The sequence below is a fragment of the Choloepus didactylus genome, chromosome 2 (genome assembly GCF_015220235.1).
Source record: "Choloepus didactylus isolate mChoDid1 chromosome 2, mChoDid1.pri, whole genome shotgun sequence".
Lineage (NCBI taxonomy): Eukaryota > Metazoa > Chordata > Mammalia > Pilosa > Megalonychidae > Choloepus > Choloepus didactylus.
In genome coordinates, this window is record NC_051308.1 from 96,940,450 (window position 1) to 96,954,302 (window position 13,853).

Sequence of the window (13,853 nt, forward strand, 5' to 3'; positions counted from 1 at the left end):
ACTCGAACAGACATTGTACACCAATGTTTATAACAGCATTATTCACCCTAGCCAAAAGCTGGAAACAACCCAAGTGTCCATCAGCAGATGGATGGATAAACAAAATGTGTGTACACACAATGGAATATTTCCCAGCCTTACTGAAATCTGATACATGCCACTACATGGATGAACCTTGAAGACCTCATGTTGATTGAAATAAGTCAGACACAAAAGGACAGAGAGTATATGATCCACTTATTTGAAATACCTAGAATATGCAAACTCACGGAGACAGAAAGTGGAGTGCAGGCTACCAGGGGCAGGGCGGAGTAGGAATAGGGAGTTAATGCATAATAGGTTCCAGTAATGAATGGTAGTGAGGGTAGTGCAACATTGTGAAGGTGATGAATCTCACATAATGGTATGCTTGGGAACGGTTGATACTGGAAAGTTTATGTTGTATCTATATTTCTACAGTTAAAAAAAAAAGAGCAAATAAAGGGACAAAGACAATTAAATGCAATACATGATCCTAGACTGGATCTAATATTGGAGGAGAAGAGGCTCAAAAGGACATTATTCCCCCAGAGAAGCTCTTTTGTTGCTCAGATGAGGCCCCTCTCTCTCTAAGCTGACTCTGCAGGTAAACTGACTCACCCCACCCGCCCCCGTACATGGGACATGACATGACTCCTGGGGATGAGCCTGGTCCTGGGGACACTGTGGGATTGAGAAAACCTTCCTGGACCAAAAGGGGGAAGAGAAATGAAACAAAATAAAGTTTCAATGGCTGAGAGATTTCAAATACAGTCAAGAGATCATTCTGGAGGTTATTTTTATGCATTATACAGATGTCCTTTTTTTTTTTTAGTTTTTAGTGTATTAGAATAGCTATAAGGAAATACCTAAAACTGTTGAACTGTAATCCAGTAGCCTTGATTCTTGGAGATGATTGTATAAATATATAGCTTTTACAGTGTGACTGTGCAATTGTGAAAACCTTGTGACTGATACTCTCTGGTATACAGACAGATGAGTAAGAAAATAAAGACAAAAAATAAATGAATAATGGGGGGAATAGGGGTATGGGATGTTTTGTGTATTTTTTTATTTTTATTTTTTTGAAGTAATGGAAAGTTTCAAAAATTGATTATGATGATGAATTCACAAGTATATGGTGCTATTGTGAACCACTGATTACATATTTTGGATGATTATCTGGTATGTAAATATATCTCAATAAAATTGCATTTAAAAAGGACATTATTAAAACATTGAAAAATTGGAATCGAAACTGTAAGCTTTATATCAATATTAAATTTCTTGGACTTGATAACTATACTTGGAGTGGTTGCATCAGTGAATATAGCCTTGTTCTTAGGAAATGTGCATGGAAGAATTATGTGTTTGGGATCATGATATATACAATCTACTGTAATATGTTTAGAAAAGATGATAGATAGATGATAGATAAAAGACAGATAGATAGAAAGATATAGATGGATGGATAGATAGAATGATATAGCAAATGTGGCAAAATGATAAAATTGGTGGATCTGGGTTTTGGGTGATTGGGGGAATATTTTGGTATTCTCTGTATGGTTTTTAAAAAAATTATTTTTGCAACTGTCCTGTAAGTTTGAAATTATTTCAAAATAAAAAGTTTGGGGGGGGGTGGGGCATAAAGAGAGGGTCCCATCAAATCAGAGTATGATGGTTAGGTTCATGTGTCAACATGGCCAGGTGATGGTGCCAGCTGTCTGGCCAAGCAAGCACTGGCCTAACTGTTGCTGGGAAGATGTTTGTGGCAGGTTAATAAACCAACAGTCTGGTCTATAAATCATCAGTCAATTAGCTGTAGCTGTGACTGATGAGTTCAACGAAGAGCGTGTCTTCCCCAATGAGAGAATGCAGTCAGCTGAATTTAATCCAGTAAATTGAAGACTTTTTAAACGAGACAGATAGAGGACCTTTGCTTCTTCAGCTGACCAGCAAAGCATTCCCTGAGGAGTTTGTCAAAGCTGCCAGTTCATTTCCTGAGGAGTTCATCAAACATCTTCATCAGAGTTGCCAGTTTGCTGCCTGACGAGTTCATCGAACATCTCCATTGGAGTTGCCAATTTGCTGTCTGCCCTGCGGAATTTGGACTCGTGTATACCCACAGTTGCGTGAGACACTTTTATAAATCTTATATTTATTATAAACATCTCTCATTGATTCTGTTTCCCTAGAGAACCCTAACTAACACAGGAGGCTTTGGCATGGAGGCAGAGGAGAGTGAGGTGGGAGTTTCCTTTGTCCTACAGCTTTTGCCAGGTCCCAGTAATCACTCCCTCCCTTTGCCCTTTGATGTTTATGGGGGACAGCTCCCCGCTGTTGCAAGCCCGTGGATGTTTCCAGCACCTGGGAAAGATCCCCCTCATTAAGCTCTCTTTGATGACCCAGTTTAGATGTCAGTGCTTCCTAACTGATATGCTGCCCTTCTCCCCTGTGTTCCTGAAGAATTATTTCCTTATCCTTAAATATTAATAAATTAGTAGGATTTATCTTGGCGTTGACTATTCTCTATCACTTCCCCTTAATCCTGGGGAATCACTTTTTCCTTCAGTCAGTGAATTTTCCTATGCTTTTGCTCTGTATGCTATATCTGTGTAATTTGTTAGATTCTCTGCCTCAGGAATTCAAATTATCTCTGCTCAGCGTCCTTATTTGTCCTTATCTCTCTAGTTGCCTTCAATATCTTTGTCTTCTTCATCTGCACTTACCATGAATGTATTAAGTACCCCAGAAAAGCCATATTCTTTTAATTCAATCTTGTGAGTGCAGGCTTACTGTGGGTAGGATCTTTTGATTAGATTATTTCCATGGAGTTGTGACCACACCCATTCAAGGTGGGTCTTAATTAGTTTACTGGAGTCCTTAAGAGAGCTCAGGGAAATAGATAGAGCTCAGAGCTGACACAGGCCCAGATGTTTGGGGTTGCTAAGCTAAGAAGCCCAGAAGTTTTCCCCAGAGAAGCTAAGTGAGAACTCTTAGATGCTTAAGTAGAAAGCCAGTGGAATCAGAAGCTGAAAGCAATGCAACCTGGGAGCAACGGACCAGCAGACACCAGCCACATGCCTTCCCAGATGGCAGATGTATTCCAGATGCCATTGACCTTTCCTCAGAGAAGGTGTCTACCTCTTGATAATTTGGACATTTTCATGGCCTTAGCACTGTAAATCTGTGAACTAATAAACCCTTATTGTAAAAGTCAATCCATTTCTGGTACATTGCATTTCTGGCAGCGTTAGCAAACCAGAACACCATGATTATGACAAACCTTTCCTCCAGGTCACTCATTTTATTTTCAGCCATGTCTATTCTGTTTCTTGCTGTTTCTAAGTTTTATATTGATCCTGTAACAATGTCATTTCAGTTCTCGATTTGTCTCCTTAGTAATACAGTCTTCCTTTTCAACAAAGTTCTTTTGTTTTGTGAACTCATATTTGAGATCTTACTTCTATTTCACACCCAAGGTGGATGTTTCTGTCTAAGCCTTCTATTTGCTCTGATAGTGCATAAAATTCTTCTTGACCTTCTCTGTTTTTCTGACATCATTTTTCTTCCTCCTGCTGAGCTAAGATTTGAGAGCTGGGAATTGCTTTTAATCTGCTCTTTTGTAATTTGAGGATGGGTTCAGGGGTGAGGGTGGGGAAGAAGGAGTTCTTATCTGGGGCAATTCCTGAACAATCTAAGTTGTGCCCTCCCATCTAAGACAATCCTTTTACTAGGGCTCACTCTACCCTGCCCAAGATGTGTGCCACTCCTAGGGGCTTCAGTTTATTCCTTCAAGTCAGCATGATGCCATGGAAGATGCCAAGGCTGGGGACCTTTCCTACCTTTGCCAGGTGTCCACTCCTTTCAAGGGTTTTTTTGGTTGTTATTGTTTTGTTGTTTTCTTTAAATTTCCCAGGCCTGCTCTCCCACCGCTTTATGTTGTTTTAATGGCTTCATACTGTTCCATCAAGAAAATATAGAATAATTTTCTTAATTATTATTCTACCAAATGATAACAAATGGCACCCAATATTTCATTGATATAAATACTGTTTGATCAACTCATTTGTGTATATACTTTTTCCATGTTTTGGACTATTTCCTTAGGGCACATGGCTGGAATGGGCATGAGCAAAGGGGATGAACACATTCATGGCTCTCGATTCAGTTCCCTGCAAATGAACTTGGCCTCACTGGTCAAGAATGAGAGAGAAACTGGTGTGGAGGAAGAAGAACAGTGGTTGTCAGAGACGTTTGAAACCCATGGTTTGCTCTTTTAATTCTATTTAAGGGATTTGGTTGCATCAAAGCTTTTGAGAATGGTGTTTCTGCTAAATGTATTATTGAGGATAACAATTTTTACTTGGGGTCAGGTGCATGAGAGGGAGAAGGTGAAATCTGGTAAAGAGTAGATCCAATAGGAGATGGTTAGAATAACTCTGGGGGTAATGTCACTGCCAATGCCCTGAAACTGTGAATGGCTCTTTAAGTCACTTATACTGCAGGATTAGTGGCTATTTTACATCTAATGTATGCTTGCAACTGAATTCTGACCCAATTTCACTCAAGTGGTGCAGATGTCCCCTTCCTCTGACTTGGAATGGTCATTCACTGGAAGTGAGAATACAATTCAATACAAGAATCAGTCATTCAAAGGAACTTCCTTGTCAGTTTAGCACACAGGACTGGCCTCATCACCGCGTGCTGAGCCTGGCTCCCTGCTTATGGCATTATGCGCTAACTGACTCAAGGCCACTGCAGTTGTCATGTGCTGGTAGGTTGGCTTCGCCCACTGCAAGCCTTGCCCTGATCCAAACAGAAACTTGGAACTGATAGGAATTTTGTGTTTTTCTTCCAGACTCCAATCCAATATCCCACAATGGTGTCAGCTATTTTTTACTAAACACATTTTTATCTGGTTCCCTCAATGATCCTTTTTCTGAGGCTTAATTCATGCCTCCCTCAGAATTTTGTAATCCTTTCACCGAACACCATTAATGAATGGAGATGACTCAGGCCTTTCGTTTTTTGTTCAAAAGTATCCACTTATTTTATGTTTTGAGAGTGCTTGAGTTCAGAAACATGATGTGAATCTAAGATTTAGATTGTGAAAAGAAATGGTTTCCACTAGAACACCTTCATTTCCACCAAGGAATCTTACTATTCCTCTGTTTCATACAGATCTAATCTTGCTCTGTATGTTATTGGGTTAACAGAAGAGGACAACAGTGTATAGTCTCATGGTCAAAACTGTGACTGTTTATGAAGACATGTTCATGGTAGTATGTTAATAACAAAGCAGCATACAAAATTACATATAATAAGATCCTAATTTTGTAACATCCAAGAATTAAAACAAAGCAAGACATATATATACATACATATGTGTATATATACACACATATGTATATATATATTTATATATATACATATGTATATATATTTATATATATATGTATATATATTTATATATATACATATGTGTGTATATTTATATATATACATATGTGTGTATATATACACATATATACATATATATATGCATTTAAAAAACTGGAAGGAAAACGATAAAATGTTAACACGGATTATTTTAGGGTAGTGGAATTTTGAATAACTTTTTACTTAATTGTTAAATTTTTTCTTTCTTACCTCAAATTGTCTCAAATAAAGATGTATGGTTTTTATAATGAGGAAAAATAAGGATGATTCACATTTCAAAACCACAAAGAAAACAGGGTTCTTAAAACTGGCTGTTTCTTTGTGCTTGGTAGAATGGAAAGAGACACAAAATTAGAGGCAACACAAAGCAGACTATTTTGCACTTTCCCATTCCACCTGCTTCCAGAGGTGATCAACAAGGCCACTGCTGTCTCTCGAGAGGACAGATGCAACCAGCAAGGGGGACATGCATGCCACCATGCAGCACCCATGTCAAACAGTAGCAGCTGGGTGCTGCAGGTCCTGCTGTCGAAGGTGCCATTATCTTCCTTGGAGGGCAGTGACTATCTTCCCCTTGGTAATATCCATCCTCTGAGGACCAACCATGTACTCAATGTAGAAGCTTGTTTCTGAATGTTGGTTAAAGTACAATTCAGTCCACATTTTTTTTTTTAAAGGAACATTTGCTAAGAGTGACAGCTGACATTATAAGTTTGTCCAAGTTTGAGTAATTTTCTCATATTTCTATGTATAACTATATCATGAAGGGCCAGAATCATCAGCCACAGGAGTTCCTAAGGGGAAATCCTAGCCGGTTTCAACCTCCTTCTCCATCCTGTTTCCTTCATAGCATCTCCCTGGCTATATGAGGACCAGTTTGCTCCAACTCCCAAGGAGAAGCCCCCAATTTTCTATGGTTAGGAGGATGAGTAATAAGTTTCTTTGTTCTTGTGTTTGAGTTGGGCAGTTTTATTCCTCTGGGTCTCTTACGTCTTTAGGTATATAACATCAGTGTCTCCTCCTCCAGGGAGGAGAAAGCAGCAGTTTCCTGCTCCATCCTACCATAGTGGGGCCATTCCAGAATTCCCATAGCTCTCCTGGGATTTGAGGGCAGAACTGCAAGAATGGTCCTTTGTACCAATGCACAGCCATTTCTGCTTAGAAACATCACTGAGATAAATATGAGCCTGGGATACCCAAAAAGCAAGATTGGGAAGTCAGAAGAGTGTGTCTCCTGCTCCTAGACATTTGTGGACTTTGTTCTTCTTTCTCAGTCTCCCTGGGAAGAGTCTCAAGAACCCACTATGCCAAGGTGAGAATGACAAAAGACACTTAAAATATTACCTCTTCTAAGAGGATTTGCATTTTCACTGGGAAGGAAGCCCAAAGCCAATGAAATCGGTTGCTAATATTGACATCTTGAACAGCCAGTATCAGATAAGGGAGGTGTTGGGCAATGATGGTTATTGAAAATAATCATATTCCAGCTCTGAAATCAACTCACTCATTTGCTACTGAACAAATGTTTATTGAGCACCCACCACGAATGAGGCACTAGACACAGTTAGGAACAACAACACTGACTGTGCCCTCGTGGAGCTACAGGTTACCCTGGACACAGCAATACATTGTTACATAAGGCAATGAGGCTGATTTTCTTTGGAAGATTATGAAAATCAATTTCATTTTATATGACTAGCACTTGAATTTTGCTTGGTGCTTCTGACATCTTCATAAGCCACGTGATCATACATCATATAGAGACATCCTGTTCATGCTATTTTTACCTGGTCCAGAGAGCACAAAAGTGAAGAGAATTAATTGGGGCCAAACAAAATTTGATTTTGAAGCAAACAGTGGAATAGTCATTTGATATTTCAGGTATTGCCCTGTTAAGGACATCTGTCATTTTTGCCTGCTCGGCATCACTTTTCTTGTAGCAGTATTTTAATTTCACTTTGAGGAACCACCTTTTTCCTATTCACAGTGCTTGCAGATTGAAGGGATTGACTCACCCAGCTCCCAGCCCCAGCTGGGGCCTGGCCAGTCAGATCTCTGGGGCTCCTCGGCCATAATGATTCCTTTAGCTATGGGCATATGATGCATACGGCCTACAGAAAATCTCAGGATTCCCACATCCCCACTTCCCACAGTTATTGGGAAAGAGTAAGCTCTTTCTATTGGGCTTGCAGGCTGAGAGAGCCTGCTTCAGAGCAAGGCCAACACAGAGGAAAGCAGAGCCCAGTGACAGAGACAGAGAGAGCCCTGGCATTGCTTGGCTGCCTTTGCTTAGGTCTATTCCTGGACTTTTCAGCTATATGAATCAGTGTAAAGATAATTAGATGAGAGAGAAAGGGAGAGAGAAAGAGAGAGACTCATAGATAGATATAGTTCTTTTTTCCATCAGCCAGTTTGAGTTGGGTTTCTGTCATCAACAACTGAGCATCCTTACTCATTCAGCTTTTACTCTCCTGAGAGTACCTAACCAAAAGAAGGTGATGAACTGGTTACCTGTTCCCTTATTCATTCCTTTATTTCACATATATTTGTTGAGAAACCTAGTCAACTGGGAATCACAGGCCAACACCTGTATGGCAAACTGGGCTTTTGCTCAAGGTGACCACAGTGAGGAGGTGGAGTTCTGAGGCCCCTGGGTCTTGTGATCTTCTGGTGACCTAGTTGTACACGCAGCTGAGAAAGCATCACAGCTCCCTTTTCTAATACCATAATATCCCTTTAAAACATCCAAATTTTTTCTTGCTCCCTATCTGGGGAAAGGAAGGACAAAGTTTGAAATTCAAGCTAGACTACAAGGACAGTGGAAGAATGATTCTGACTCCTTTCCTTAGTCTTATAGCTGTGAAGAATCAAATATTTTCTTCCAAGCCTATTAATACATTCTGAAAGTAGCAAGGTCTTCCTGGTCTGGTAATGACCTTGTGCCACCTAAGGCACAAACGGATTTCTTATAATGCCATGTTTTGAAATCTCAATCTCAACAATGCAAATGCAACACCTAATCACAGTTGCTTTGGAAAAGGAAAGCCATAAGCAGTCAGGCTGCAGCATCAGCAAAGAAAAGGGGGTGGGGGGCACTTGATGGAGAGTCTCTACATTTCATGAATTTCCCACCAAGAGCCCCAGAACCCCCCAGCACTCATTAACAAACCCCCAGAATGGGGCCTCTGCCTTTTCACAAAATAGATCAAATAATGTGGCCAACAGGAGACTATTCAGAAAGGTACTTTGACCCCAGAAAGTAGGTTTCTTCAGTGTCACATTCTTGCATTTTTTATTGCTCCTTTCTTCTTAATGTATAGGCCCTCCAGAAGGAAAATATAGTTCTACTTCCATATCTACATCCCTTAATTTCTGTGCCATTCCTTTTTCAAGTAAGAGAAAGTGTCAGATTTCCCCTTTTTATCACACACATAGTCATGCACATATTCACAAAATTCTTGCCCAGATATATGCATTAGCATATCTGTGTGAGTGTATAAACAATCCAAAGTCATATATAAATAAAACTAAGTATTATTTAGGGGGTATACATCTAGATAGATAAGTATAGGAATAGATAAAGATATAGATTATAAAGACACTCAAATAACTGACACACACATACATCTTCCAAATTATTCTAAAACACCAAGCTTATTATAGCTATGACAATAGCAGTCTCTCAGAATGTTAAAAATCTTAAGAGATGCATTATTTTTTAAAACATTTTTGAAAAACATTTATCCCCAATATTAATACTATCCTGGAGTTAGGAAAACTGTAAATCGGAAGAAAAAATTGAGGTTCCAATAGTGACATAGGCATTTCATTTAAGAGACTGTTTTCTGAAATCAAGGTAGGGTGCAGTCTAACCAAATTCCAGAAAAACAACTGCTCCAACCAAATTAGCACACTGAGACAGTGAAATGAACTCAAATCAGAATAGGGACCAACCCTAGAGATGAAACATTTATTTGGATTAGCATCCTTTAGCAGGACTGCGTGAAGAGGAGAGGGGAGAAAACGAAATAATGGGCAGTCAGAACTGCTATTTCTTGCAAAACCTCCAATCTCCAAACAGAATATTAAAGAAAAAGCTACCCAATGTGAACAGACTGAGGACCCAACCCATTCCTCCTAAACTGGGAAGAATAGCCCAGGCTTAGACTCAAGGAAAGCTTTCCCATGGAAGCTAGGTAAAATATTTATCATTATGTCGCTTGCACACCATGGAGCTCAAAGCACCTCCCAGGAAATATCTAATACATGCTCAAGGGCAACTTTATGGAAGTGCGAAACTTATCCTTGCAGGATAAATCAGAGGACAGGTATTGTTCAGGTATCCCTGATCTGTTCTCAGGATGTGGAAATGCAATGCAGAGTGTGAAACTTCTTGACATCCTGCCTCTCCATGGGAGTTCATCCACATCCTCCTCAAGAGATGTCACCTCCCATGGGAGTCATCAACTAGAGAACTATGGGAAGGGCCAAGTTCCTCTCGGTAAAACAGAGGCATATATCTTTAAATGTTCCAACCATTATCTCTTCTAGACCAATGTTTTCAAAATTGATTGGCCAGTTCAAATTTGCACAAAGCTGGAAGGTTGACTCGAGTCTCAATGCAATTTAAGATACTCTTAATTTAGAAGTATTTAAATTTTCAGCAATGTTATGTTCTTTTGCTTCTGGCCACCCTGAAATTAGTTTTTACTTACATATGAGAACAGTAAGCATTTCAGAATAGTAAAAAGGCTATACAAGCAAAATCTGATGAGCTAAATCAGACTTCAGTTCAGGGGTCAGCTGCAGCGATAGGTGGGTGTGGATAGTATCTGGGGCCCCACAGGCCGACCAGTGCCTCTGGAGAGCTGTCGTCACCACTGTAAATTGTTTTAAATATGTTTTTTTTCCCCCGGCCAAGTTCATCAAGTGACATCCAAACCCAAACTCAAGCTGATAAAGGTCTGCAGCCCTCAGAGTCAGTCTCCATCTGTGAGGGAGCATTCAGTGTGCGGGCCAGGAAATAAGGCACCCTGTGTTTTCGGGCTGACGCCAGACACTCAGGATATTCTGCATCTACGATGGCTTCATTGGCTGCTGCTGCCATTGTTACTGCTACTTCCAAAGAGATGTCTCCAGCAGCTTCATCACGAGGACACAGTGGCTCTTCACATTCTAGTGTCCTGGGTGGAGGTGTCATCCTGTGAACAGAGGAGGAGAGAATGGATTAGGAAGAGGGCAGGAAAATCCTGACACTCAGAACATCTGCTTGGGAATGCTAGATTGGGCAATAATAAAAATGATAGTACTCATGCCAGTAATAATACAAATAATAATGCTATGTGTTGACACAGTTTATTACGTGCATCAACTCATTTAATCCTTGCAAAAGCAATGTGAGTTATGTACTTCATTAACTCTGTTTTGTAGATGAGGCAAATAAGCACAGGAAGGGTAAGTCACTTCTCTTAGATCACACAGATAAGTGAGGGACCAGGATTAGGATTAAAACCTAGGGACCCAAGCTCATGGCCTCAACTGTCATGATGCTGCCTGTCCCGATACCTAGCCATGACCCCACTCCACCCTGGCCTCTTGCCAACTCATTCATGCCTACTCAATTCCATCTTCATGAAACACTTCTCAAGAATCTCTGGCAGCATGAAAATAGGAAAAGAACACAGAAAATTGAAAATAAAAGTATCAATCGATACTTGAGTAAGAGTACAGGAAAGTAGCTACGTAATGAAACATTCATTCAAAAAGTATTGCTTTTAGCTCCTTCTGCACTAGGAGCTGTGCCAAGACTCAGGCTTCCTCACCCTTAGCTCTCTAGCTGAGACACGGAGACATTTATGAGTGTATCCCCGGTACACGGTGGATTGTGAGGCAGGTCACCCTAATGGGCCACACTGAGAATGAGGAGGTGCGTGAGGAGCTGGGGGCGTTCGTAATCAGGGCAATCGGAGAACACCTGTGGAGGAGGGGCCCACGCTGGACTGTGAGCAACCTCGGTCGGGAGCACAGGCGTTTCCGGCAGAAGGAGCAGCAGGGGTGGGTGAGAACGTGCCTGCCTGTGGAATGTGGGTGGTGGAGGCTGGCTCGAGGAGGGGTGGGGCGTGTAGACAGGAAAGGTTACAGACCCTGGCAAAGCTCAGCATGCAGAGGAGCGTGAACCTGATTCTCCAATGGGCAGCATCAAAGGGTTTTGGGTCGGAGAGTAAACAACCAAGATGGTATCGTCAAGAAGATGAATTTGGTGCTAATGTGTACGTGGGTCTGGAGACTAGGAATTCAGTTAGAAGTAGGCTGTGATTGTTAAGATAAGAAAAAAAGGCCAGCACTGGGGTCATGGTCGTGAAGATGGAGAGACAGGTAAAAGGCTCTAAAGGGGAAATTTAAGACCAGGGGACCAGGAGAAACTTAAGACCTGGTGTTTAAATACCAGGTTAGGTATTGGAGTGAGTTATATAGGGAGGAAGCAAAATAAGCATCTCATTAGCAGTCATGGGTAAATCTGGCAAAGGAAGTCTTGGGTTTCAGTTGAGTATGAATGAGGAGGAGGAGTATGTTTTTAGAAATACGGAGTGTGAGGGATGGGTGCAGCTCCAAGTGTGGTGGTTTGCTGGTGTGTGGTCGGGGGCATCGGCCGGGAGCCGGGCAGGAGTGGTCATGAGTGATCCCACGAGGTGACGGTGAGGTACCTACTTAGGAGTCACCTACAGAACGTGACGGCTGAAGCCTGGGAGCGAGAGCCAGGGAAGACCACCAGACTCAGGATGTGGAGACTCTTCTCCATTAGGAGGGAGGGGGGCAAGAGAGGCAGGGGACTGGGGCAGCCTAGCCAGACAGAGGCTAGAGGAGGGAGGTGGTTTCAAGGCAGGGCGGTTCTCAGTGTCAGCTGCTCCACAGCGGGGAGGACAACAAGGACTGAGACACGACCAGTCTGTGGTGGCCGGGAGGACATCTGTGAGCCTCATAGTCATTGGTAAGAGCCACTTCCCAAGAAGGAGCAAATGAGAGAGACAGAGACACACAGAGAGAGGACAGGAGTGTGAGAAGGGAGAGCAGGTTCGAGGGAGGTTTTCTTGAGGATCAGAGAGATATGAGCATGTTTGTGGACAGAAAGGGGCAAACTAGTGAGGATCTAGAAATGCAGAATAATACTGAATGGAAGCATCCAGTCTAACCTCTCCCTTAAAACACATACACAGATACAAGTATCCTGTAAAAAATGTCCAGAAAATGGCAGCAGGAAGTGGAAGCTAGAACACAGAAGACAAAGGGGTTTACACTGTCAAGGAGAAGGGGAGAGGAGACATTGTGAGTGTGTGAGGAAGGCAGGGAATCGTGGGGAACTGGGTGGCCTTCCTTTCAGTCAAGGGGGAAGTGAGGTCATTTGCAGCGAGTGGGAGGATGGGGATAAGACTGGGAGTTTGAGAAGTGTCGGGTGGAAACTAAGGATGACAGAGATGGAGTGGGAGGATTTCCAGGCAGCAGTGAGGAAAGGCTACAGCTCAGCTGGGCTGCTAGTAGTTTACGACAGACCCAGGCAGCACAGTTTTATGAATTCCACCAACTGACACACATCAGTCTTAGCAAAGAAGGTGGTCTTGGGGGATAAATATGGAAAGACAGAGAAGGTGAAAGGTGAGAGGTACATGAAGATGTAGAACACATCACTTCACGGGGTAGGGGAGCACGGACAAGGTGACCGCAGTGCAGGGTACATTCAGAGACCCAGGGAGGGGTGAGGGAATGCAGAGGGGTGCAGCCCTGAGAGAACTGAGAAGGTGTAAGGGCCGAGAACTGAATCTTGGAGACTTGCCCAGTCAACTGGGAACGAAAAAAACAGAGGAGAGAGCAAAGTAAACCCTTAGATAGTTATAAAGGTAGAGAATGTGGTATCTCACTGGCTGAGGGAGAAAAGAATTTCAAATCAAATATTGAGAAATCAAGGAGAACAACTTGGAAGAGGAATTGAATTAGGCAATTAGGAAGTCAGCACTCACTGTAAGTACAACGAAGTCTTGGATGTGATGTCAAAACACCTCAGATGTCTTTGTTTGGATAAGTTTGTCTTTGGCACCCCTGAGTGACCTACACAGTACTGGACACGTGGTGAGTGTTTGAGAAACACTTGTTAAATTTATTTAAAGTTTAAGAGTTGGATCTTATTCAGTTGCCTCTTTGCAGGGTTACTTTACCTATAAACAGAGCCCTAAGTGCTGTGATTTGATATGTCTGGTCTGCTCCATGACTGAAATCCCCAGGATGGCTCCTTCTTTAAGGGAGAAGAAATGGGCAATATGACAGACAGTTAACTCTCAACAGTATGCTCACATATTTGATGCCTTTGCCCTATCTATGAAAACATCTCTGCTTTCTCTTGA

The 13,853-nt window shown here is 41.8% G+C and overlaps 1 protein-coding gene across 2 annotated transcripts in view; it reads right to left on the minus strand.

Annotated features, from left to right (window-relative positions):
• Positions 1 to 6,967: 6,967 nt before the first annotated feature.
• Positions 6,968 to 13,853, minus strand: part of RCSD1 (RCSD domain containing 1) — a 70,298-nt gene continuing 63,412 nt past the window's right edge. For both annotated transcript variants that reach the window (XM_037825433.1, XM_037825432.1), the window contains one exon: positions 6,968 to 10,661. In XM_037825433.1, the coding sequence (XP_037681361.1) occupies positions 10,629 to 10,661 (33 nt within the window). In that variant the 3' untranslated portion in view covers positions 6,968 to 10,628. The remainder of the gene's footprint in view (positions 10,662 to 13,853) is intronic.